Genomic DNA, 27,495 nt, shown 5'->3' with positions numbered 1-27,495 from the left:
GACTATTATATATAAATAAAAAATAAAATCACTATTATATATAAATAAAAAAATAAAATCACTATAATATATAAATATAAAATAAAACCACTATAATATTTATTAATATTAAAAAATCACTATAACAAAATCACTATAATATTTATTACTAAAAATAAAATCACTATAATATTTATGGGACCCACACATTTTTCAACTACCTATCCAAAAGTCAACAACTCAACATACTTCACACATCCAAACAACTCAAAATACTTTTAATGAAACCCACAAACTCACTCCAATCTCTATTCATAACTATTCACAAACATTCTCAATACTTTTCAAATATTCTCAATACCCAAACGTACCTTTAGTATTATATGAACAAACCAAATATAATCATGAGCTCATGATGGATTAGTTATGCTGACCCAGGAATGGCAGAACCCTCCAAAATCAGTGCTCCGCCTTGAGTTTCTCGTTGGCATGGCCAATCTAGCCTTGGCGTTTGATCTTTACGCTGTTAGCCATAGGCTCATAACTTACTTGGGGGTAACTCTTTTTGTTGTTGTTAATTTTCCATCTTCACTTCGTTTTTTATACAAAGAGGTCATACTTAACTCCCACGACCTCCTCACCTTCCCCTTTGTAAACAGTTTTGTTTACAAAAGATATATATAAGTTAAATTATAAATCAAACAATATTAGCATAATGTTAGTTTGCTATGAACATTTTGCTACCCATTTACCACACAAGCAAGTGCAACTAAGATCATATTTTCCATTGACGCCAAGGGTGCATTATTAGATTCTCACCTCAGTTATAAGTAATACTCCCCATCAAATGATAAGATATCAAACACTAGAGACATAAAAAAAATTTGGACTTGTAATTGTGTTGTCCCCATACGGGTATCATACAAGTAGCCATACATCAAGGTCCCTATTCAAGCTGCCCAAATTGATGACATTAACAAAGGTGTAAACAAAATAATGGGCCAAGCCCTATGCGACCATCAAGAAGATAGAAAAAGATTTTGAGGGTGGGACGGAAATTTCGCTTTAATCTTTATCCCTTCTCCGCTTCCTGTCATGGTCCGGAATTCATCTTCATCTTGCGTAACTCTTTTCAGCATCTTTAGATCAGTCGATTTTAACGGATGAGTAGATTTTCCTAACGAACCAGAAGCAAGCATAAAAGCCGATAGAACCGGTCAAGACAAAGAAAGCATAAGATACAATTATCATGTATCCAAAATATAGGATGCCTGAAACCAGCTTTGTGATCTCCAACTTGGTGAAGAAATAGAAGACAGAGTATAGGAAAAGATAGAGTGCAGAGGAGCCGGCAGTCAAGTAAGATCTCCACCACCAGTAGTAGTCTTCACTGCATAACTGGAAGTAACATAGCACGACTGTTATCTCCACACAAGTGATTAGAAGAATCACAAACACTATAAAAAGGAAGCCGAAGATGTAATAGAACTGGTTCAGCCATATTGATGTCAAGATGAAGAAGAGCTCAATGAAAACAGCCCCGAATGGAAGAATGCCTCCAATGAGAATAGAGAAGACCGGTTTCATGTACCATGCTTGCTCAGGTATTTGCCTAGGAATTTTGTTAGTTTTCACAGGGTCTTCGATGGCTGGTTTCTTGAAACCCAAGTAACTACCCACAAAGACTAAGGGCACTGATATGCCAAACCATAAGCAGACAAGAGCAAACATCGTTCCAAACGGCACAGCCCCAGAAGACTGTTCACCCCATATTAGGGCATTCAGGACAAAGAATACTCCAAAAAGAATACCTGGAAACATAAATGCAGTTTTCAAGGTATTCCTCTTCCACTCTGTGCCTTTGAACATTTTGTACAGACGTGCAGAGGAGTAACCAGCAAATAAGCCCATGAAAACCCACAACAGAACCATGGCAGTCATAAGCCCCCCTCGGTTGGAAGGAGATAAAAAACCAAGCAATGCAAATATCATTGTCACAAGTGTCATTGCAAATATCTGAACACCTGTACCAACATAGACACAAAGCAAGCCAAAATTAATCGGTGGCCTGAAAACATCTCCATGGACAAGTTTCCATCCCGTCTCCTCCTGAGCCTCATCTTGGGTTTCCAATTGATTATAGTTAGCAATATCTCTGTATAGAGTTCTCATCATGATCATCGCCACCATGCCAGAAAGGAAGAGGACAATCATCAAAGAGTTTATGATGGAGAACCAATGAATCTGATCATCATTCATGAGGAGATATGTGTCCCAACGGGATGCCCATTTGATCTCACTTTCCTAAGAAAAAACAGACCAACACTAGTTAATGCCATGTAATAAGGACAAAGATGACTCGAGGGAAATGGGCAAGAGCTTGATAAGTGAATACCTTGAAGGAAACATCATAGGTAAAAACAATGTCCTTATCTGTGTCAACTTCTTGCGGAACAGTGTTACCTTGCATTGAAATTTTGGTGTCTTTGTTGCATGTTGCTAATTGAGGATTCTTATCATCCCAGTCCTTATATTCATGATTAATGCTGTTTGGAGTATTACAGAGACAGATGAGAAGAGAAACACATACTAAGCCAGTAATTTGAAAGTACATCAAAACAGATATTTCATCTTTTCTATACTGTTTTTCTTTTATTACAGTAGAATTTTATTAATGAGAAAAGTAGGCATAGCCCAAGTAGAATTTCATCTTTTCTATACTGTACTGCAGAACATTCCAAAAAGTGCAGCAAACAGCATGTAAATAAGCAAAACAAACAAGCATCTGTAATAAAACTCCCAAAAGTAACTCTTCAAAATCAGAAGAAGAAACAATAAATTACACCAAAACACGCCGAGAGCAGGAAAGAATATTGCACGAGAAAATATGACGGAGAAAGAACAGACTAATATAATGCAAACAACATTGCAGCATCATCTAGTAAACAAAAGGACATGCTTTGGGATTAAACTAGCTCAAGCCAAAGTTAAACTAAAGCTGGAAACAACCAGAGAAAATATCAAAACATTTCAGTCCATAGACAACTCTTCACTAATTCAACCCTTCTTTATGATGTAGATAATTCTGAGCAATCAGCACTAGGTAGGATTATCCAAACAGCTCCCACCTTCACCTTCCCCAGGTATTTCTGACAGAAATACCTATTGTTCTTAATATAAATATTAAACCTTACATTTGTCCACATCAATCACAGCGTAAACATGTTTACCCTCGGAAACATCCTCAAACGTAAACCTTGCCTTATGAAGGAAAGGACTCTTATCAATAATAGAGTCATCTTGATTCTCTTCCTTTCCATCGAATAGCATTTCTCTATTCAGAATGTGCAGTTGCAGCCTATATGCCTTTATTCATCATTGTTCATTCACAATACAAACACAATAGAGCTAAACTAATATTGCATCCCAAGAGGAATCCAACGCCAGCCAAAACAAAAGCAGGAAAAAGGGCACCTCACCTGTTTGGAGTAACCTCAAACCCAACAATCCGAGAAGAGTCAGTCTCTGGATCCTTGTGATACATGACTCTAAAGCTCAAGTGATTATTTATGAAATATTTCTCCGCTTTGCTCTGTAAAACAAATAAATGTGTAAAACAGCAGAAAAACACTTATTTTACACTAGCAATTAGCTTCTGAAGCATACCCCAGAATAGCTTCCTTTAAACCCAACACGAAATCCATGTTCATAAGTTGTTGATGGACTTCCATCCCTCCTCTGTCTTAGAACAGCAACTGGAAGGTTATCTAAAATCCTGCATGTGCATTGTGGAGATTTTAGTACAAACTATAATATATTAAGGGTAATGTCTGACACCAATGAAATCAGATAAAAAATTATAAAACTCGGAGTGGAAAATCATAAAAGATACCAAAGAAATTTATTGCTTACATGTTAACTCGATATTCATCATTGATTTTTTCCTTAAAATTCTTGGCAGATGCACCATCAAGCTTATGTTTACATGCGACTTTGCATGACTGATCCTTCCTCATTTGGAACTGAGGTATAATTAATAAATTTAGAGCCACAATAAACAAGGAAACAAGAACCAAAATTACTACATGCAAAAGTACTCTTTTATATATTTTTTTATAAGTAGAAAGAAAAAAGTTCTCTTTTATATGCAGATTCTTTGCACCAAAAAATGGTACTGATACCCACGGTATAGACAGAATTTTCGATGCGGTCGCCTCGGAGAACTTCTCCCAAATTTTCTGCATTGTTCAATATCTTCTTGGGCTTGCAATAGTTTAAGAAGTAGTAGTCATATGGAAGTTGTGTCTTAGTAGACGACAATTTGTTCACTTTGACAGGCAGGGAATTACCCTGTTCAAAGTAGGCAGCCGTAAGAAAAAATATATATATATAAAAAAAGACTGAAAGAAAATCAAGCAAAGCGGAAACTTCTTAACAAGATTCTCAAATACACAAACTACACAAACACCCCAAAGAACTAAGTTCTCATGTACATCAAGTAATTTGATATTAAGTCCAACAATTCATGTATTTCTGAGCAAATCATCATCAAATTCACATCATGGCACCAGAAAGAAGGATGGTTCCTCATAAGAGAAAAAAGAACACTGATACTTGTGACTCTTGTATACTCCTGTATACTTGGGCTGTGCCATTTTTGCTAAAAACTTTTAGTTATAAAAAGAGAGAGAGAGAGAGAGAGAGAGAGAGAGGAGAAGAAGAAGAAGAAGAACCTGTAAGTTTTAAGTCAATTTTTGGTCAAACTTCTTATCCATGGAATTGAAATGAGATAGGAGAAGGCTGAAAATTTCATTCCATGAACAGCGATAGCACTGATTTTGTAAATCTTCCGAAGCAGAATGGATTAAGTACCATGTAAAACACAACAAAATCGATAAAAAAAAATAAAATTGACAAGTTCCAAATCGATATTTTTTTTTTTATAAGAGTTCCAAAATCGATATTTATATTTTTAACAAAATCAATAAAAAAGTAAATGCGGACTAAACTACTACTCCTAGCATAAAACTCCCACAGCCTGCATAACATCCTATATTGGGTTTGTTGGGTGACCCAGCCATACACATTATATAGGTATATCCCAAGTCGTGTACCCTGCATATATGCCAATCTCATACATGAAATGCTCGTCCTACTAGCATTACCCTGCCATGCTCACTCATCATTTCCACAATATGTAATCAGCACATAGATACCCTTGTTTAAGCATCAAAATTTTTGAAGAATAGGCAACATTGTCAAATCAAATTACAGAAACCAAAGCCGCATTTGATAGCTTTTCATGCTTTCCACTTGCCAATTTGTTCCTGTTTTGCAATGACGTTATTATGTATTCATTCAGTCCCTTGACTCAAATTTGTTTTTCACAAAACTTGCAAACAAATTCTCTAGCATTTCAAACTTTTCCACCAATAGAACCATAAAACAAGGCGTTAAGCGCCACCCAAACAAGACCAAAGATCAAACTAACCTTCATTTATGAGATCTCTGGACAACATAAGAACCTAATATATCAACCACCCAAAACTAATCAAGTAGAAGAAATTTCATCCTCAAATCACGAGCTCGATCTGGCACATTCGTAGTAAACCACGAGTAACTTCAACCAGTAGCCAGATCCTGAATCCCAGATATATATAATAATAATAATTAAAAAAAAAAAAAAACCCCCACGATCCATCACTGTTTTACCCGGAGGAGAGACAACCCTCAGTGCAACAAAAAAACGGAGACCATAGAAACCCACAAAATACTATGGAGTAAGCAAAGAAATAATCAATGGAAGTCAGAGAATGGAGCATCAAAGAGTGAAATGATAGATTTAGAATTCGGGAGCCGTACAGTTTGGAAATCGCGAGGAGCGACGCCAGGGAGGTAGAAGGAGCGGGCTGAGGAGGCGAGGAGGAGAACCAAGAAGAGTGTCACCGTCATTCTATGGCCGTAGATAGTACCCATCATCGTCCTCGTCACCTTCTTCCACTTCTAAGGAGGAGTGAGATTGGGTTTTAGGGATAATATGGATTTTGGTACGTACAGGTTTTGTTTTCAGCTACTTAACCTTCGGTTTAGGTTAGCAGGTTTGGTTTCGACTTTCAGGCCTGGGAGAATCAGTGCACAAAATCATCGGGACTCGCACCATAGATTATCAATTATTTTTTTTTTAATCATAGTTCTTAATTTTAAATTTCCAGTCACGCTTAATTGTCATTTAAATAGTTAATATTTAAATTATATCTCATCAATCGATTGTGGTAATAGATAAATAGTTATTTTATTATCCAGCTCGCACGTAATATTTAAATTTTAAAATTTATTTTTTGAATTAAATTATACTATATAAATAAAAAGTGAAGATCTTCACCACTTTACTCACTGGCAAATATTGAATTATTGACACTAAAAAACATAAGAAAATTACATTATTATTTATAATTAGTCATAAAAAAATTATTTGTTTTTATTATATTACTTACAAAATGATCATTAAAAAAAGTATGCAGAGCTTGTATAGTTTAGATCTGTGTCTAGCATTACTTCATTATTTTTATTTTAAAATTTTAAAATATAATATAATATTTTATATTTTATTTAAAAATTTTAAAAAATTATAATAATTAGATGAAAAAATTAAATATTTAAAATTGAAAAGATTTGTGTGTTGAATGATTTTTGTAAATAAATTTACAAACTAATTTAAATTTTTATTAAATTTATTTTATAATAAAATTAATATTATATTCTGATATATCATATTAAACTGTGTAAATTTATTTTTATGATCAAAATATTTTTTTATAAATTTATATTAAAAAAAAAACTAGCCAATTTGTTGATACAAAGGAATGTTGGTCTATGACTATGGGCACAGTAAAGTTGGATGCACGCGTGGATCCGCCTCACCATTAAATTTTAATGATAAATGTAGCCGTTTTTTCTTTCAAAAAGGTAAATGGCCGGTCAGTGGGTCCCACCAGAGTCGGTGTAGACCAATTTCTCATAATCTTACCTACCCTTGGATTTATGTTCTTGCTTTGTTTTTAATTTTGGGAGAATTTTTATTTTTGAAAAAATGGAATTAGGATTACACCTGATCGTATTGAAGTGCCATCAATGGAGTGAGATTTCACGACTGGTCAGGTCCAACTTTTTGAAATATAATATTTATAATCGTAAAATGCAGATATTATATAATTTTTTTAATAAAAATAAATAAATACAAAATTTTCATAAAAAAATAAATATGTCCAATTATATTGATGGAAATGGGAAACGTCGATTTGACAAAATTTATTTGATAAAAAAAATCTATATATTAAAGTTTTATAAGAACTAAAATGATCCAATATTAGCAGACAAAACCAACTTAATTCTGGATAAATGCTTTAACAGTTAATTATTATTATTTTTTTATAAAAATTTCCAAATACTCACTTGTATTTTCGTGTATTAATGTGTCATTCTTCATTAATATTTGAATTTTCTTAAAAAAATAAGATTGATAAAAAAAATAAAGACAGACCGATAATATCATATACTGCATTAAATTATAGAAAATACTATTTATATTTATAAATTTTATTTTCATAATAATAATAAATACGTATAAGTTATTAATATCTTGAAAATGATAAATTTTAAATTTTAAATTTTTAAAAAATTAATGAAATAAATTTTATACGATAAATTGTAACTACATATAACAATTCTTATAAATTATGAATTTTATTATTCATCATCTCTACATACTATATTTATTTATTTACTTTTTAATTTTAATTTTTTTTAATTTATTGAATTTTTTTATTCATAATCTTTATATCATATATTTAATAAATATATAATATATAAAAATAATAAATAGAAGTTTTCATAAATTATTAATACAGTAAGAAGAGAAGAAGTAAACTTTCCAGGCCCACCACAAAGGGTAATAAAGGGCGAGAAGCATTTTTCCTTTTTCTTTTTTAACAATTTGTACAAGAGAGTCGACTGGTCGAGCCTGCCCTTTTTTTGTTTTAAGAGCATAAAGATATCAATTCCTTTTTGTTCCCTATTAATTACTTTGTCCCTCTTTCTCCGAGCTCCGTCTCGCGCATTTCCCCAGAGCCCATTTTCCAGATTGAGCAATCTAAGACAAACTCAATCTCTCGACATGGGTAAACTTCTGACTCTATGATCCATCAAATTTATACTACAATCCCGTAATTATGACCAGTTTTCAATTAATTCTGCGTTTTCTATGCATCTGATTGATTTCAATTTTGTTTTTCAAATGTAACGGAAAACGGAAGTTACAGTACCTCTGCGTTTTGGGCTTGTCAAATTTTGTCGTGGGGTTTAATTTTGATTGATGTTAAGAATCCCGTTCATTTAATGGGTCTTATTTGTTTATTTTTTTTGATATTGATTTTGTTCCAGTTTTATTTAGGGTTAAGGTTTTGATCTATCTAACTCCTTGCTTGTGGATCGCGAATAGATTCTTTCTTTTATATTTGTTCGGTCACTGAGAAAATGTAGTAAACGAAATGATAATAAACCGGGCTTGTGAATTTTAAGTTTCGTTGCCTCTCAGGCCGTGTTACTACAAATTACGGTATTAAAAGGCTAATGCGTAGTAATGATTTATTTTGCTTAGTAAGGAACCAAAGTACACGCAGAAATTTTGCATTTATCCTGGTTTCTGGGGTTTTCTCAGTTTTCTCAGCAACCCAGTGCAGTGTCAAGTGCCAAATATTGTGATTGTTATTGCCTTTTTTATTTAGTTGGTGGCAGGAGACAACAATGGTTTGAGGCCGAGCGGATAGTCACTCTTAACTTTCCTATTCTAGGAAGGAAATGATGTACTTATAGATGGTTTGTACAATAAGGTTGTTAAGATTAATGTGGCTGCACTTTTGGAATTAGAAAATATCCTTTTGGATTGTTGTAAATAAGGGAGGATTGTTGTGCCAGCTCAGTCTTCTTAGATTTCATTTCACAGCAATGCTTGTGATGATAATGGAAAGGTTTTATGGGTTTAGTTGGTTTCCTGCTAAATCGATTATATGATAAATTTGAAGCTTCAGAAGCCTTTACCTTTTTATTTTTGTCACTGATATACAGAAAAGAGTGATGGCTCTTGCTCAACCCAACTTATTGATGGGGATGGTGCATTCAATGCCACTGGAATTGACAAATTTATCGCAGAGGTGAGATTAGGCGAATGTGGTCTATCATATGCCGTAGTCTCAATCATGGGCCCACAAAGCAGCGGTATGCATTATTTTCTCTCCATAAGCTCATTGATTTTTAGTTTTATCTTTACGAGTCTTGCTTTTTTTGGGAAGGATTTACTTGCAATAAAATTTATCTTTTCAATTTGAGATACAACAAGCTTGTTCTTGTGAATAAAGGTGAAACAGTTTTTTAGATAAGACTTTATGCGTTATGAATGAAGCTTAATAAGTTGGAAGTGGATTGTGCAATGTGAGGCATGGCTAATTGGCTATCATACTGAAATGAAATATTACATTTCTCCTTTAACTGATATAGCTGAGTTGTTACTGAATTTGTTTTAATTTATTTTATTTTTACTGGGACATTGCAACTGTCAATTACAGCCTACATCAATCTTAACATGGAAAATTAAGTGTTTCACATATTTTTCCATGATCTGAACAGGGAAGAGCACTCTACTAAATCATTTGTTTGGTACCAACTTCAGGGAGATGGATGCCTTTAGAGGAAGGTACGTTATCACAATTCTCTTAATATTAGGTTACTTTGTATTCTGATCAGAGATCTTGGACTGATCGGATCTGCTGCTTTTTTAGGTCCCAAACAACTAAAGGTATTTGGTTGGCAAGATGTGCTGGTATTGAGCCTTGCACTCTTGTTATGGATTTGGAGGGTACAGATGGAAGAGAACGTGGAGAGGTGCTTTTTGTCCCAGATTTTCTGAGTAACTTTATCCATTTCCAATTGTTTCTGTTGTAGCATGCTTCCTATTTCCTTTTCCAGTTCTTTTTTTATTGTTTATATGTATGAATACATTTGTTTTAGATGTTGGAATTATACAGTTTGAATTGAAAAATAAGTGTATGGATGCTTATGTTTCTGTTGAAGTTAAGAAAATGTAAACCTCCGAAGGGAAGAGATATGGATAGCAATAACTTGCCGCATATTTTTAATATTTTTATCTTTTGTTTTTAGGATGATACTGCTTTCGAGAAACAGAGTGCCCTTTTTGCTCTTGCTGTTTCAGATATTGTGCTTATAAACATGTGAGTTGTTCTGGTGCAGAACTAGTAAAACGCCCAAGTATTTCTGTTTTGTTAAGTGTTTTGCATGGTTGCTTCTTTAGTTTATAAATTTGATCTTTTTGAGCCCCTTTCTGCAGGTGGTGTCATGATATTGGTCGTGAGCAAGCTGCAAATAAGCCTCTTCTGAAGACTGTATTCCAGGTATCTCTATCCACCCACAATATATCAGCAGTCATTCAGAATCTGGAAGTTTCAATCATTCGACTTTATGTTGGTATCTGCTTTCAGGTCATGATGCGATTGTTCAGTCCACGTAAAACAACTTTAATGTTTGTAATACGGGATAAAACAAGGGTGTGTTCCTCTCTTCTGGTGTAATTCATTCTGAACCTTGAAGGAGAGCTCTCTTTATTTATTTTTTTGACCAATAAACAAATTTCATTGATCAAAAGAGTACACAAGAGCCCAAGTATACGGGACAGAGAGCTCTCTTTCTTTATCTATCATTCATGTTTTAGTTTCTGTCATTCCTGTGGGTAATTGGTTCAAGGATTCTTTGTTGAGTTGAGTTGAGCTGAGCTTTGAATTGTTTTTAACATTGTTTGTTTATAGACACCGCTGGAAAATTTAGAACCTGTTCTAAGAGAAGATGTTCAGAAGGTAAGAGATTTGTACATTCTTCCTTAATTTGTTGATCTTTGTTTAATTTTTAAAGATATTGTTAGAATTGTTTTTGTTGTTGTTGTTGTTGTTATAATACTCTTTAACTGCAGATATGGGACTCTGTTCCAAAGCCTCATGTGCACAAGGAAACTCGACTAAGTGAATTTTTTAATGTAAGACCTCATGTTCTAGCTCATACATGTCCTTCTTATGTGTGGAATAATTATCATACATATATGATTTATGTTATTAATGGTTGTCGGGTTGAAGTCGTGGAAAGAAGGAATAATTATCATGGATTTATATATACAAAGATTGAATTTTCAGGTTGAAGTTGTTGCTCTTTCTAGTTATGAAGAAAAAGAAGAGCAATTTAAAGAGCAGGTATGCATCTCTGCACTAGGTGTCTCTTATTCGGGGCTTCTCTGCAATGATATAATCCTCTTTTTTAGTTGTTGAATTCAAGTAATTATATTTATAAATTTCTGTGTGTATACACATGTGTGCATGCATGTGCACTTGCACGTGTTCTTTGCCTATGGTTATTTGTGTCTCAGTTCTTTGCCTATAATAATTTGTGTCTCTGTCTGGAGCATTGAGCTAACTTTGGCCAGATGATTATGTTGTGTATTTTGCTTATAGACTCATTATAAATATAGGTTGCTAGCTTAAGGCAACGATTTTTTCATTCCATTACTCCTGGTGGGCTTGCGGGAGATCGAAGGGGTGTAGTTCCTGCTTCGGGGTTTTCTTTTAGTGCACAGCAAATTTGGAAAGTTATTAAGGAGAACAAGGACCTGGACCTTCCTGCTCACAAGGTAATACTTGTGCAACAGAGGCCATTCGTGGTATATGCATATTATCTTGGTTATGTCATGCAAGATCCATCCACTTTTAGGTTATGGTGGCTACCGTACGCTGTGAAGAAATCGCTCATGAAAAGTATTCCGCTTTTACCGCAAATGAGGTACCTGCAGTCCATATTCAAATGCTTTTATTCACAGTTTTGGTTACTTTTCTTCTTCAGTTATGGTCAATATCATGAACTTCTAACATCCAAATTGCTTTAAATGACCACAGGACTGGTGTCACTTGGAAGAGGCTGTGCAGTCTGGTCCTGTTCCTGGCTTTGGGAAAAAGCTCACTTCAATTCTTTATGCTTTTCTGTCAGAGTAAGTGTATTTCATGGACCTTTTTTGGTGGTTTAGCACTCCAAGGATTAATTAAGTTGTTTGATAGAAAATGCATTTTGTTAGCTGCTTGGCTGATCTGGATAGATTAGTTGTATGTTAATATGTGTTTTCTAATTTGTGTTCACCATGCCTAGCAGTGCATGCGAAGGGGTTGCCTTAGGAGAAGAATATTGGTCATTCAAAAAGGGAACATACTAAAAGAGAGAGAGAGAGAGAGAAAGAAAAACCAGCAAATTAGCACACTTTACTGAAGTGAGCACCCCATGTGATAAAGAAGGATTTTTTTACTTTGATGGATCATGTACTCTGGTAGATTGATGATAGATTTTCGAGTTTAACCAATATAGATAACTACTTATAATGACTATGTAGATAGGGCATAATGACTTTTGTAATTGGCAGTTTTTGCCCATTCTTGGATTAATAATACTTGTTTACTTATCAAAAAAAGATAACTACTTATATATATATATATAAGTATGGTAAGGATGGTAAGGGTTGGAGGAAGATGGTGGAGGTCTTGAAGGAGGCTGGGCGTGGTGGTTGCAAAGGGCTGTCTACGACGGGAAGGATGGCAGTTCAGCCTTCGTACTTGGAGGTTTTCAAAAATCCCAGGGCTTTGAACCCATCACGTCAACCTGCTGGGGTGGGTGGAGCAGTGCCGTTGAAAATGGTAGGCGACGTGGTTCCTGTAGGGGTGCAGAACAGTGAGGGTGGTGGCAGAGATTGTGTCGGGCTAAAGAAGGAAGAAATTATACGGGCTGTGATGGATATGCAGAGACAAGTGGATGTCTTACAGCTTAATATCAACATCTTAAAACGATGCGTTCAAGAGGATAAAGAGGAGGGGGACTCGGGTCTGGGTGTGGGGGGCGTGGGTCAAGGGGAAGAGGGGTTCAGTAATAAGTTGAAAAAGGCCTCTGGGCTAATGGGCCAGGAGTTGTCGGGGCCCAGTCTCATTAAGCAGTCTTCAGAAGGGATGGGCCGAGCTGCTGGGCCTCGGGGTCAAACGCAGCCCACGGGCCCCTTCGCGTGGAGGAGAGTCTCGGTCAAGCCGTCGGATCCTCCCTTGCCGATATCGAACCAGATGGCTCCGGCGAACACGGTGATGGTGCCGGCGGTGGTGACACCATCGGCAGATGATGCCGGCGAACACGGAGACACTATCGTTGTGTTACAACCTACGGTGAAAATGGGTATCTCTCAACCCTCTGCCACCGTACACGGTGAAACTGGGTCTCTCTCAGCCAACGGCGTACACGGCGACACCTTTGTTTCGCCGGCGTCTCCTCTGCAACAGGCAGAGGTTTCGAACCTGGAGGCCCATCTTGGTCCTGCGACGGGAGGGTTACCAGGTTCCACGCGGGGCGTAAATCAGCCACCGTGCGTAGTTGCTGAAGTCCTACACAGCCAGACAGTGCCGAGGAACCTAGGGGAAGGCTCCTCCTCCTTGCCGGAGCTTCAGACCCATCCCGAGGACCACATAGAGCTTATAATGCAAGATGACAGTACTGAAGGTAGAGTTCTCGGGGCAGAGGGGATAGGCTTGGAGATGGTGAACGTTGAGCTCCTTGGGAGCCTAGTCCCTGAGACCCAATTCCCATCTAGTGAAGCTGTGGTTGAATGGGAGGGGAGAAATTTATTTGGGGAGGAAGAAAAGAGGGAGATACATTCTACACAGTGGGCTTATAGTGTTGGGGAGCCTATCCCATTGAAACGTTTACTTCCTAATGAATCAACCACTCCGGATTGGATGCTAAAAAAGGTGAAAGAATTACAACATTTGATAGGTATGGACTGTGTGGGTTATGAAGAGCAGTTTTTTGCACTACTTACTGCCATTGAAGCGGGCCACTCGCAAGCCAAGAAATCAGGGTCGAAAAAACAGCGGGAGCTCAAGCGCCTTACTTGGTCATTAAATTATGAAGGAAATTCAAGCCGAGAAAGATTAAAAGGGAAGGGGCCTGCTTCTCCTTTATGAAGCCAAAAATCATATCTTGGAACGTCCGGGGGCTAAATGAGGCAAATAAGAGGCTTCAAATAAAAAATCTGCTGAGAGAATGGAGGGCGGACATAGTATGTTTGCAAGAAACTAAATTGAAAACTATTTCTAGAAGACTAGTTCGAAGTGTTTGGGGTTGTACTTATGCAGATTGGGTGTATCTTGCGTCAAACGGGGCTTCAGGAGGTATTTTAGTAATGTGGGACAGAAGAGTTGTTGACAAAATGGAGGAGTTTGTGGGGGAATATACAGTGGCATGCTCTTTTAAGAATGTGGTAGATAATTTTGTGTGGGCCTTTGCTGGGGTTTATGGTCCAAATGTGGACAATGACAGAAGGTTTTTATGGGAGGAGCTTGCTGGGCTACACAGTTGGTGGGAACTTCCGTGGTGTATAGGAGGGGATTTTAATGTCATTAGATCAACAAGTGAACGGTCGGGTGAGAGTAGGATGCGACCTGCAATGTTAGAGTTCTCTGATTGTATTTTTGAGTTAAACTTGTTGGATATACCTCTCTCGGGAGGTGCTTTTACTTGGTCGAATAATCAGACATGGTCCAGGCTGGACAGATTTCTTATCTCATCAGACTGGGAGGAACACTATCCGGAGGTGTGCCAAAAGAGAATGTCTCGTCTCTGCTCAGATCATTTTCCTATCTTATTGGATTGCGGGGGCATTCGAAGTGGGCGCCGTTATTTTAAGTTTGAAAACATGTGGCTGAAAAGTGAAGGTTTTGTGGATAAGGTGAGGCAATGGTGGACTTCTTATCAGTTTAATGGTAACCCCTCTTTCATTTTAGCCAGTAAACTGAAAGCTTTGAAAAATGACCTAAAGCATTGGAACATACACTCCTTTGGAGATTTAGGGGAGCGTAAGAAATGCATGGTGGATGAATTACAACAGCTTGAGTGTATACTGGAAGTTAGAGCTCTAGCACCGCAGGAAATATTGAGGAAGACTGAGTTGGTTTCAGAATTAGAGAGAGTACTATCATTAGAAGAGATTTCTTGGCGCCAGAAGTCGAGAGCATTGTGGCTGAAAGAAGGGGATAGAAGTACTAAGTTCTTCCATAGAGTTGCCAACTCCCATAGAAGAACTAATACCATTGAAATGCTGAATATAAATGATATGGTGTGTAAGGAGGCCCCTGTGATTAGTGAACATGTGGTGTATTTCTATGAACAACTATTTACAGAGAGAGAGGGATGGAGGCCAAAGGTGGATGGCCTTGGTTTTGATACGATCGAGCCTCAAGAAGCGGCGTGGTTAGAGAGGCCCTTTGAAGAAGAGGAAGTGTATGAGGTAGTAAGAAGTATGGTCAAAGATAAAGCTCCCGGTCCAGATGGTTTCTCGATGGGCTTTTTCCACTCTTGTTGGGAAGTGGTCAAAGTTGATTTAATGAATGTGTTTCAGGAAGTTTCATTGGTTGGGAAGTTCGAGAAAAGCATAAATGCTACTTTTATTGCGTTGATCCCTAAGAAGATGGGGGCGGTGGAGATTAAGGATTTTCGACCCATCAGCCTGGTGAATGGAGTGTATAAAATTATTTCAAAGGTTCTGGCTAACAGATTGGGGGCGGTTATGGGGAAGATTATCACGAAAACACAAAATGCTTTTGTTAAGGGGCGACAAATCTTGGATTCAGTTCTTATAGCAAATGAGGGACTAGATAGCAGATTGAAGGCTGGATCTACCGGGATTCTGTGCAAATTAGATATGGAGAAGGCATATGACCATGTAAACTGGGATTTCCTTTTGTATGTGCTGGGTAGATGTGGCTTTGGGGTGAGATGGTGTAGGTGGATCAGGTGGTGTATCTCTACGGCCAAATTTTCAATCTTGATAAATGGCTGTCCGACTGGCTTCTTTAGTAGCTCTCGAGGTCTCAGACAAGGAGATCCTTTGTCCCCACTCCTTTTTGTTATTGTTATGGAGGCATTGAGTAGGATGATATCGGCGGTGGTCACGCATGGGTTGGTGGCTGGTTTTCCGATTGGTGACCCCAATAGGGGTACTATTTCTTTGTCTCACTTACTATTTGCAGATGACACCCTTTTATTTTGTGATGCTGATTACAACCAGTTGTGGACATTGAAGGCTCTGTTATTTTGCTTTGAAGCAGCATCAGGTCTGAAAATTAATTTTGACAAGTCAGAGTTAGTACCAGTGGGGAATGTGAGCAATACTAGGCAGTTAGCTAGCATTCTTGGGTGTAAGATAGCTTCTCTTCCCATTACCTATTTGGGATTACCTTTGGGGGCTGCTGCTAGGGCCTCATCCATTTGGGATTCTGTTATTGAAAAGATAGAAATAAAATTGGCAGGATGGAAGAGATTGTATTTGTCGAAAGGTGGCCGGGTTACTCTCATAAAGAGTACCCTTTCTAACTTACCTACGTACTTTCTATCTTTGTTTCATTTGCCTGTCAGAGTAGCGGCTCGGATTGAGAAACTGTATCGTGATTTCCTATGGAGTGGGATAGGGGATGAATTCAAATTTCATTTAGTTAGTTGGGACAAGGTGTGTAGACCAATCTCGTCAGGTGGGTTGGGCATAAAGAATTTGAGAACATTCAATCGGGCTTTGCTTGGGAAGTAGTTATGGCGGTATAATTTGGAAACCGGAGCTCTATGGAAACTGGTGATTGATTATAAACATGGAAGCTTATGGGGGGGCTGGTGCACAAAAGAGGTAATTGGGGCAAGTGGAGTGGGGATATGGAAACACATTAGGCGAGGGTGGGGGGACTTTATTACTCTTTCTAAATTGGTGTTGGGGAGGGGATCCCGTATTAAGTTTTGGGAGGACACTTGGTGCGGGAGTGAGGCCCTAAAGGAGGCATTTCCAGCTGTTTTCCGCGTGGCTCGCAACCAGGAAGCATCCATTGAGGACCTCATAAGTATATCAGGGGATCATGTGCAGTGGAACGTAACATTTAGTAGAGCGGCACAAGATTGGGAAGTAGACATTTTTGAAGCCTTTTTCAGCCTCATATATTCTGTGAAGCCGAATAGACAGCAAGCTGACAGCTTATGGTGGATCCCGACGGGTAAGGGCATCTTCTCTGTTAGATCCTTCTACAAGTCCCTCTCCCACACCACAACCATTCAGTTCCCATGGAAGAGACTTTGGAGAAATAAGGCGCCTCCTAAAGCGGTTTTCTTTACATGGACAGCAGCATGGGGGAAGATTCTGACCATTGACAACTTGAGGAAGAGACGGTTAGTTATATTAGACTGGTGTTGCTTGTGTAAGAGATCAGGTGAGACAGTGGATCATCTATTGTTACATTGCGAGATAACGAGAGCCTTGTGGGTGGAAGTTTTCAGTCGAGTAGAGTTACCCTTCGTGATGCCAGAAACTGTGGTTGATCTGTTGGCCAGTTGGACACTCCCGAGAGGCGTTCAACAAATTAAGGAGGTGTGGAAAATGATCCCGATCTGTATCATGTGGTGTATTTGGCAAGAGCGCAATGATCGGACTTTTGAAAACAAGGAGCGGTCGCCGGGGGAACTTAGAGCTTTTCTTTTCCGTACTTTAATGTTATGGGCCATTGCTATAGATTTTAATGGCCTGAATGTACATGACTTTTTAGCTTCCCTTTTGTTGACCTAGATAGGTGTTATCTCTTGTATCCTTCTTGTGTACTTGGGTTTTTGCCTATCTCTATTTATAATATTATCGATTACTTATAAAAAATATATATATATATATAAAATAGATAGCAACATATTGAAAAAGGTGTATTGATGGTTGTGGCTGTGGATAGGTAGTGTTGTTTGGTCATGGAAGGAGACTAATTAATGTACCGACAAGAAAGAGGGTTGTATATAAGTTGAGGGAGTGAAAAGTGGCAGAGGAAGGTTAGAATAACTTGGTTAGGAGTAAAGAAAAAGGATATGTTAATTAGGGAGGACTCAACTAGGTTTTTTCTCTTGTATACATCCAGTGTACTTGGCTACGCCTATTGACATTAATAAACTCTTACTTATAAAAAAAAAAAAAAAATCTTAACTAGGGAGGTGACAAAAGCATAATTTTAGATGGGATGGAATGATGGAAAATAATACATGTTGAAGATTCTGATTAGTTGATGACAATCAGTAGCTGACCCCAAGTTTATTTGGCTATGCTATGTTGAATTTTGTCTTGTTAGTTAGCATACCTAACACCATTTGGATTCTGCATCTTTTCATGCATTTTCGAGCTATAAGCTGAAGTTTGGAAAATTTTACCTGAAATCATCTTTTGTTCCCTATACTTCTCATGTTTCTGTGTATAAATAATGTTAAATATGATTTTCTTTCCAGTATTTAGTACTTTATTCTTTTCATCTAGGTATGATGCGGAAGCTACATATTTTGATGAAGGTGTCAGATCTGCAAAGCGGAAGCAGCTTGAAGAAAAATTGCTGCAGGTAATCATCTCTGCTGTAATCTCATGCTGTCTTTGGTAGTTTCACCCCTTCTTTTTTTGTGTTGCTGAGCCTGTTAGTTGTGATTAACCCTTGATTCCTTCAAGTTCAGTACACAACTGAAGTATGATGAAATTGGGAATTTATGATATTGGATTATTAGCAATATATTTTCAGTCGAGTTGGTAATTTGACTCATACATGTCTACGAACTGGTCACTTGTACCTGTTGCATGTCTATCAAATTTAGAGAAACAGAAAACCATATACTGCAGATATCTCAATAGGGGGTCATTAAAAGGAGCTTCAAAATCTTCTAAGAGCATGCGCTGTTGTTGTTGCAATGATTTACTTTTAGTTAAACACAAAATGTTTGTGCTTATTTTTTTTGGACAATATTACCTCTAATTCAGGATTTTATTCCTTGAATTATTTAGTTATGTTACCTTTTCTCATTGTTTGTATTTCCTAATTTGTTAGCTTATCCAACCAGCATCCCAATCTGTGCTGGGACACGTAAGGTTGGGAACTTTAGAAAAATTCAAGGAAGTATTTGATAAAGCTCTGAATGGTGGTGAAGGGTTTTCTTTGGCCTCTCGTAACTGCACACAGTTGTGTATGGCTCTATTTGATGAAGGTTTTGCAGGTATGGTTAATTTTGAAACTCCCACTCCATGTATCAAAATGAATTGAAACAGGTCAAAAACAAAGATTGAAAGAAGGAAAAATAGAGAGGCTTTTTAAATCCAGGAAACTATGTGGAGAAAAGAAGTTGTAACCGGTCAATTATAGTTCTTGAAACGTGCTTTTTTTTATCGATAAATTTTTTTTTATTGATCATAAGAATAGGCAAAAGCCCAAGTACATGGGTTATATACAAGAGCAACACCTAGGAGTGATGTTCTAGTGATACAAGAAATTCATGAATGGTCATGCCATTAAAATCAATTACAATCGACCATTGGAACCAGGCATTAAAAAAGAAAGTTCTTATCGAAATGTGTTTTAGTCCAAAAGGTTGAGGTTTTTGGTTCTTTATATGAATGAAAATGTGAAATTGATAATACCTGTAGACTAGGGAGGTTTAGTTTACTGGATGGGTTTGCGGTATGGAACCTGAGTACAATGCAGATATTGATACATCAGTCTTGCAGATGCTATTATTGAACAAGCAAACTGGGACACATCCAAAGTCAGGGATAAACTTCGACGTGATATAGATATGCATATTGCTTCTGTCCGCGCTGCCAAGCTTTCTGAAATTACTACGCACTACGAGGTATTTTTTTTTTTTTTTATAAGTAAGAAGATATTTGATTGGTATAGAGATTGGCATAGCCAAAGTACACAAGAAGTATACATGTGATTACACCTATTTAGGAACTAGGAATGGTTACAAGGAAATCATGGAAGCTGAGACCATTTAAGTCCACTATAAGGTAATTACAGTAGCCTTTTTGAATCAACTGACTGCCTTCAAGCTTGGTGACAATGTTTTTTTGATAAGTAAAATTTATTTAATTAAAAAAGCACGAGGGGTGCAACCTTAATACAGGATGTATGAAAGAGATAACTCCTTTTTCATAGTTTAAAAAGGACCAAAAAAATCGGAATTATTATAAAAAAAGAAAAGAACAAAAAAAAATCGGAATTATTATAAAAAAAGAGGTAATAATTGCTCCCATCCATGTATTAAGCTGCTTGACCTACATATTCTTTAGCTCTTCTGCCAATCTTCCAAGCATCTTGTTCTCCACTCTCTCCATAGGCTCCACATTAAACTTAAAATGGCCATCCTCGAGGCAGCCCACTGTGCAAAAATAGTATGATCAATAGTGAGAATGTTAAGATAACAGAATTAGGTGACTTGTTAATTTTAACTGCTGATAAAAAATACTTTAAAATAATATGGTTGATGGTGTTAATCTTAAGTTTAAGCAATAAATTTCCAGCACCAACAGAAAACAAAAGAAAAGCCCATGGAAAAGACTGAGTCAGTCTGATGTGATAATGTGCCTATTGTTGACAAAAGAAGTATATACTGTTATAGAATTCATATTTTTAGTGACAAAAACTATTGAGATAGATTTTTTAGGGCAATCAATACTTTACAAGTTTCAAGTAATATCGATAGTCTGCATGATTAAAACCTTGCAATTTTCCCTTTGTTTTTCACCATCTTTTGAATTTCAGTAGGCCATTGTCCCTAGACTAACTGGCAATGCCTTTGTGGTCAATGACTCTTTCATATTGTCATGGGTTTCATAAAATATGGAGAACTTTGTTTTACTAGTCTTCTGTATCTAGATAAATAAAGGCGGCAAAATAGGCAGTTTCTGTAACCTTGCTGATGGTAGTCACAAATTTGCAGGCAAAACTGAAAGAGGCTTTATCAGGACCTGTGGAAGCTCTATTAGATGGAGCTAGTAGTGAGACCTGGCCAGCAATAAGGAAACTTCTTAGGCGTGAGACTGAAGCTGCTGTCTCTGGGCTCTCTGGTGCACTTTCTGGTTTTGACATGGATGAACAAACCAAGGGTAGCATGCTTCAAAATATGGAGAACTATGCAAGAGGGGTGGTTGAAGCAAAAGCAAGAGAAGAAGCAGGAAGGGTCCTGATCCGTATGAAGGACAGGTACAACTCCTAGCAACTCATGAATCCAAATGTATGATCTTTTCAGATTATCTTGTAGCGATTGACTTTAAGTTCTATACAGGTTTTCAACGTTGTTTAGTCATGATTCTGATTCAATTCCACGGGTTTGGACTGGGAACGAAGACATTAGAGCAATCACCAAAACTGCTCGCTCTGCAGTATGCTACAGTTTATATAGTTATTATTTGTTTACTTATAAAAAAAATATATATATATAGTTATTATTTGTTGCACTTGATTTTGTATTGCATTTCTGATGGTTATTTCTACTAATTTGTCCAGTCCCTAAAGTTGCTGTCTGTTATGGTTGTCACCCGATTGAATGATGATGATAATGATAGTATCGAGAACACACTATCTGTTGCTTTGGTGGATTCTGCAAATGCTGCTGTTAAAGATAGGAGCATCACAACATTTGATCCACTGGCCTCAAGCACTTGGGAAGAGGTGACTTTTGGCCATGCTGAAGTTCTTGCTTCCATAGTTTATAATTTTATGCTGAAAAATTTTTATTTTCAAATCTCAATGGTATAAAAAAGAAATAATTGAATGAACAGGGTTTCTTTAAGAAGGTTTTTCTTGCTAAAAGCCTCTGAGATTTACGAACTGCTCAATTTTGGCGCTTTTAGCTCCAATTGAATCTGTCAACATGTCCATGATGCCTAGTTGTTTAGTCTGGTTCCACACAATTTCAGACATGCAATTTGTATGTTAATTAATTTCAATATATATAAAAAAAAAAAGGCACATTAAGGGGCCAGATCCTAGTACACAGGATGTTTACACGACGGATGGGATAGAACGACAGCAAAAGAAATACATGTGGTCATTTGTTACTAGATTGTGAAGTAGCTATTGCTTTATGGCTAGCTGTCTTACCATTTTTAGATTGGATTGAGTTATGCCTCAATTGGCAGTGGACCTTTTCATGTGTTGTAAAGTTCAGTTACAGTAAACTTAGCGAAGCTTTTTGGAAAATGAGCCTGATTTGTCTAATGTGGTGTATTTGGAGTGAGAGGAGTAATAGAAGCTTCGAGAATTATGATAAGTGCTAGAGGATCTCTCTTTAAGAACTCTTTATGATTGGTGGCAGTGTACTTATGTTCTGTCAGCTTTAGTTTTCCGGTGTTTCTTGGTCTTTTTACTCTTTGTAGCTAGATGTATCTACTGTATATTCCATGTGTACTTGGATATGCCTATCTTATTTATAAAAAAGGGTCCTTCCTCCGTCCTTGTAGGAAGGGGTGGAGTATTAGTTTCGGGTGTAGTACGCAGAATGGTCCTATTTAGCTTCCAAGGGAGTTTTGGGTGGAGTCTTAGTTTTGTACAAGGGGTTGGGGTAGTTACAGTGATTTGCTTTGCTGTGAGGAGGCGTGTTTTGTCCCAATCGGGCTTGGTGTATATTGGATGGACTTACTGTTCATTAGGGGTTCTCTATTATGGGCTAGGTGTTTTCTTTCTCTTGTATACAATAAATTTTTACTTGTAAAAAAAAGGATGTCCCTAATTAGTTCATGATCTATAGAGCCAACCCCAATTTAGGCTTGTTTGGAAAAAAATTTCATCTCAAAATTCTCATCTCATCCCATCCCATCTCCTTCCCAAACATCCCTTAAACACAAATACTTTCAAATTAATCATTACAAATTTTTCAAATTTTCAAATAAAAAACAATTCAACTTTTTCAAATCCCCAAACAAAAATAATATTAAAAAATTATATTCTAACAACATTTTAACTTTATAATATTTTTTATTCAACTTTTTATCTCTCATCCCAAAACCTCATAAAACATTTCTCACTACTATTCACAAACTATCTTACTACTATTCATAAAATTTTCATCTCATTTCACTCCCCAAGCTTGTCCTATTGGGTTGAAATTAATCTCAGTTGAGAGTTGAGTATGGGACACGTAAATGCTTGCTTATCAGAAACCAAAAACCCTAAGAAAAATGCTAGTATCTACACAATATGGTCTTGACTTCAGAATTGATTAATTTATGCCATCAAGCTGTCAAAGTGGGCTTGTTGCTCGATTATGATTCAACTTCTCTCTCACTCTTGTTTTATCCCAATGTTTGATTGCCTCTGTTATTACCCCTAAGCTCTAATTAGTTAATGGGACTGGTTTCTTACATGCAGGTTCCACCCTCAAGAACATTGATTACGCCTGTCCAGTGCAAATCTTTGTGGAGGCAATTTAAGGCAGAGACTGAATATAGTGTGTCTCAGGCCATTGCTGCACAGGCATGATACTTTACATATTAATGATTTAATGCTTAATATTATTTTAAGAGTTATTCTATTCTCAAACCGGTTTGTAGAGCACACCATCCACATCACTTAAATGATAAGATTTGATTTGTAAGATTGAAATTTTAAAATTTATCTTCTTGATTTCTTTGTTACCTATCAAAAAATTTTAAAATTTATCTTCTAAATCAAATTCTGCCATGTAAGCACTTTATTAGATGTGTTCTACACACCGGCTTGAGAATATAATTTTTCTTATTTTAAATATTGATTATTTTAAAAGATCGAAAACCTAGATTACTAAATACTGGATTTCTTTCTGCCGTTATTTCTTATGATTGGATATAATATTTCCTAGTGGGAAACCTGTGTAATATGTCAATATTAGAAGTGAAGGGACAGATCTTAGAGCAAAAATGGACCTAGATCTTGTTCGTCTCTCTCGGCTTTTTACTATTTCCTAAGGAATGGGAAGTACAGTGTGCCTTGTAAAATCTTCTTTGCAATCCGACTCTAGAAAACATTCAGCATAATTGTGTCAAGCTCTTTTTTCTTTTAGTATGTTGAGTCACTTTTTTTTAGTGAAATCTGTGTATATCATAGTTGAAGGTGTACGCAAATGCATATCTCGGGTGAAATCTAAATCATTTTCACTTTATGAGAAATAATGGTGAATTTGTTTCACTCTTATTTAATTTTTCAGGAAGCCAACAAGCGTAATAACAACTGGTTGCCACCACCATGGGCAATTGTTGCTTTGATGGTATTGGGATTCAATGAGTTTATGACGCTCCTGAGGTACATATTTCTCATATATTATGAAATTTGATTTTGTTGGGGTTTATGCTCATATCCTGATGTTCAATGGTTTAGCTTATTCCACTATCTTTTCATGGCAGAAATCCTTTGTATTTGGGTGTTATCTTTGTTGCTTTTCTACTCATGAAGGCCTTATGGGTGCAGCTGGACATTTCCGGTGAATTTCGTCATGGTGCTGTGAGTATCATATTCTATCTTGACTGTCTAAGCTCCATTTTGTTGTTAATTGATGGCTGGTCTAAGAAATATTGGTTTTTAGGAAGCTCTACAGTTGGTTTCTTGTTTGAAAGTGCACCTGGAAATTTGAACTCGAGACTCATTCTATTCAACTACTTTCTGTTGCGTATGCCAATAGGCTCTTTAATGAAAGTTGAAATCTGATAGGCACAAATCACATAATTGAAATTTTTACTCACAACCAGTACCATAAAGAGCAGCCTTGTAGTTTCCACTTTATTTTTTCCTTCTCTCATTTTTCTGTTTCTGTTTCTCATTTTTCTGCTGGTAAGTGAACCTCTCTGAACGATTTATTGAGATTTTAACAGACATATTGTTTGCACCCAAGAAGAATTATATTCATAAAAACTTAGTGCAGTTGATATTGGACAGATAAATACTGTATGCACCCTGGTATACGTTGTATACAAGAGCAACGCAGAAAAGCAAGGACCTGATCTTTTTAATTATCACAAAAAAAAAACCCTCTTTTGAATTAATCCGAGTGTCTTTCACATGTGTTTTTGCAAAAGTTTCTAATACAAACTGTGTGACTCAACAGCTACCTGGTCTTATCTCCTTGTCTTCCAAGTTCCTTCCTACTGTCATGAATCTTCTTAAAAGATTAGCAGAGGAGGGGCAAATCCCTGCAGCTAATGATCCGCAAAGAAACCATTCCCTCGAATCAAAGAGCTTTAGGAATGGAGTGAGTACCAGTAGTGATACGTCATCTAGTACTGCTTCATCAGAAGTTACTTCATCCGAAAGCTCCAGTCCCGCAAAAGCTGATTAAAGGAACTAACCCATCTGATTAAAGAGATCGAAACTCGCTTCCATTTGAAAATACTAGTGTTCTACTCGCTCATTGGTGGGTTTGCATCTGTATGGTCCACGAAGTTTGAATCTTGTGAGCATGCAAGAGGAACAGGTATTGAAGGCATTGATTTTTGTCAAAGTGCCACGTGTATGGGGACTGCAGGTTGTCTTTGAGGATGCCCCATTATAGGTTTTTCCTTTTAAGTAAGGTGCTTTAATTTTTTTTTTTTTTGGGTAAGCAACAACAGGTCTCTTCTTTGCCCCATGCATGCAGATGGTGGTGGTTCGTGTTTGTATTCAATTTTGTTTTGTGAGCTGTAATGTTGTGTGGTTGTAATATAGTGAGATTTGTTAATGTGCCTTATTATATTATTCTTCCGTTAGAAACCAGTGGACAAAGTATGCAAGAAAGATCGATCTCTGAGAAACTTTACAGTTGTTTTCACTTTATTGCAGCCGAGTAGTCAACTTTTGAATTAAATTAAGGTGGTTCTCTAGTAGTAGATTGCAGTAATTTATATCCATCTCTCTTCATAGAGTAATGTTAGATTCAGTCATTATGATTGTGAATGTATCACGCACTTATTTTTTAAAAAAGTATGATCTATTATTAAAAAATTAATTTTTTTTTATATAGATCTTATATTTTCTTATTTTTTTAAAAAAAAGAATTTATAGTGTTTGCATACTCTATGACTGTAAAGATCATTTATCTTCTTTTCTATAGTATTACGTGTTTTGTATCTAATTGTTAGCGCAGCTGATTTCTCATTATCTTTGCACAAAGGCTCCCAGCCTTTACTCACTGCCAGCGTGTCAAAACAGAATACTCAGTGTGAAGAAGAATCCTCTGCACACATGCATAACGGCTCACAGCCTTCACTCATGCCCAGCACGTCAAAACTGAATCATCTCATAACAGAAAATGCAAGAAACGTGTGAGGCAATTCCAGAAATGCTACCAACAAAACTTCTAGAATATTCTGTATCTTGTTCTGACTTGTCTATAAATAGTATTCAAGCACTATGTGCTATTGTGATGGGAAATACGGTACTCTGTAATCAACTCAGAAATAGTAATTGTTCATTGAGGCATTTCAACAAATGACTTGCATTCACATAACATTGCTGTTTCTTATCATGGTATCCAGAGCCGTGTAGGACCTCTGTCCATTTATGATCCCTCCATGGCTCCCCCACCTCCAACTCCGTCCCTCACTAATACTGCCGCTCATCTCCTCACTGTCAAACTCTCTCACGACAACTTCCCTCTTTGGAAATCTCAACTTCTTGCTTTCTTCAAAAGCCATCAACTCTTCGGCTACGTAGATGGCTCTTTTCCTCCTCCCCCTCCCACCATTGATGACAAACCCAACCCAGCCCACACTTCTTGGCTTCTACAAGATCAGATGATCATTTCTTCTCTTTACTCTTCTCTCACTGATAACATTCTCTCTCAGATTGTTGATTGTCCAACCTCTCACGAAATTTGGACTACCCTTAATAATCTTTACTCTGCCCAGTCCACCGCTCACTTAATGCAAACAAGATATCAATTGGCCACATTAAAGAAAGGTTCCGATTCGGTTTCTACCTACTTTCACAAAGCCAAGTCGTTAGCCTCTTCACTTTCCTCTGCTGGTCATCCACTCTCTTCGCACGAATTCATCGTTTATCTTTTAACTGGTTTAAGCTCCGACTATGAGTCTGTTGTTTCTTCTATAACCACTCAACCCGAACCATTATCCACCTCTCAAGTCTATAGTTATCTGCTAAATCATGAATCTCGGCTCACACATCAGACCCAAACTACTCTATCTGCTGCGTCGTTCTCGGCCAACTCTACCAACTTTCGTCCAGCTTCAAATTCCTTTCATCAAACTCGTGGCCGTGGTCGTGGCCGTGGTCGAGGTGGTGCCCGTAATTCCCTCTCTGGTCCTCCCAATTTCTTTTCCTCTCAGTCTTCCGCAAAACCCACTTGTCAAATCTGTAATCGTGTTGGTCACTCTGCGTTTCAATGTTATCATCGCTTTACCCACAATTATCAACCATCCCCACCCTCGTCTCTTACAGCTCACTACACCTCCATTCCCAACTCTTCAAATCCGTCCAATTTATGGTTTCCCGACTCCGCTGCTACGAACCATTTTACGTCAGATTTCTCTAATTTAAATTTAGAGTCAACACCTTACACTGGACCCGATCAAGTCTCTATTGGTGA

General features: G+C 37.1%; 2 protein-coding genes across 2 annotated transcripts; one reads left to right on the top strand and one right to left on the bottom strand.

Annotated features, from left to right (window-relative positions):
* Window positions 1–779: 779 nt before the first annotated feature.
* Window positions 780–6,119, bottom strand: LOC108988648 (transmembrane 9 superfamily member 7-like). Its single transcript, XM_018961969.2, has 7 exons — window positions 5,842–6,119; window positions 4,165–4,329; window positions 3,892–4,001; window positions 3,646–3,754; window positions 3,459–3,571; window positions 2,375–2,525; window positions 780–2,283 (listed from the first exon to the last, which is right to left on the bottom strand). Exons 1-7 carry the CDS (start codon window positions 5,956–5,958, stop codon window positions 1,126–1,128), a joined length of 1,923 nt encoding a protein of 640 aa, XP_018817514.1. The 5' UTR covers window positions 5,959–6,119; the 3' UTR covers window positions 780–1,125.
* Window positions 6,120–8,008: 1,889 nt separating this feature from the next.
* On the top strand, window positions 8,009–25,774 carry LOC108988646 (protein ROOT HAIR DEFECTIVE 3-like). The gene is made up of 23 exons (XM_035691692.1): window positions 8,009–8,156; window positions 9,103–9,252; window positions 9,661–9,727; window positions 9,813–9,915; window positions 10,192–10,262; window positions 10,379–10,442; window positions 10,530–10,595; window positions 10,854–10,901; window positions 11,015–11,077; window positions 11,232–11,288; window positions 11,564–11,722; window positions 11,803–11,871; window positions 11,985–12,076; window positions 18,437–18,515; window positions 18,993–19,158; window positions 19,667–19,791; window positions 20,884–21,146; window positions 21,229–21,325; window positions 21,450–21,614; window positions 23,313–23,417; window positions 24,127–24,221; window positions 24,323–24,419; window positions 25,021–25,774. Exons 1-23 carry the CDS (start codon window positions 8,153–8,155, stop codon window positions 25,249–25,251), a joined length of 2,436 nt encoding a protein of 811 aa, XP_035547585.1. The 5' UTR covers window positions 8,009–8,152; the 3' UTR covers window positions 25,252–25,774.
* Window positions 25,775–27,495: the final 1,721 nt, after the last annotated feature.

This window comes from Juglans regia, chromosome 7 (genome assembly GCF_001411555.2).
Source record: "Juglans regia cultivar Chandler chromosome 7, Walnut 2.0, whole genome shotgun sequence".
NCBI classification, from domain to species: domain Eukaryota; kingdom Viridiplantae; phylum Streptophyta; class Magnoliopsida; order Fagales; family Juglandaceae; genus Juglans; species Juglans regia.
The sequence above is the reverse complement of the archived record's forward strand: the minus strand, read 5'-3'. Positions and strand labels throughout refer to the sequence as shown.

Bases quoted from the DNA above. Each gene is read 5' to 3' on its own strand.
- LOC108988648 (XM_018961969.2), bottom strand. From the start codon at position 5,958: ATGATGGGTACTATCTACGGCCATAGAATGACGGTGACACTCTTCTTG. The intron at 4,002-4,164 runs GTGGGTATCAGT...ATTATACCTCAG, and splicing joins TCGAAAATTCTGTCTATACC to TTCCAAATGAGGAAGGATCA. The intron at 2,284-2,374 runs GTATTCACTTAT...GTTTTTTCTTAG, and splicing joins CCTATGATGTTTCCTTCAAG to GAAAGTGAGATCAAATGGGC.
- LOC108988646 (XM_035691692.1), top strand. The intron at 19,159-19,666 runs GTATGGTTAATT...TCAGTCTTGCAG, and splicing joins ATTTGATGAAGGTTTTGCAG to ATGCTATTATTGAACAAGCA. The intron at 21,615-23,312 runs GTGACTTTTGGC...TCTTACATGCAG, and splicing joins CCTCAAGCACTTGGGAAGAG to GTTCCACCCTCAAGAACATT.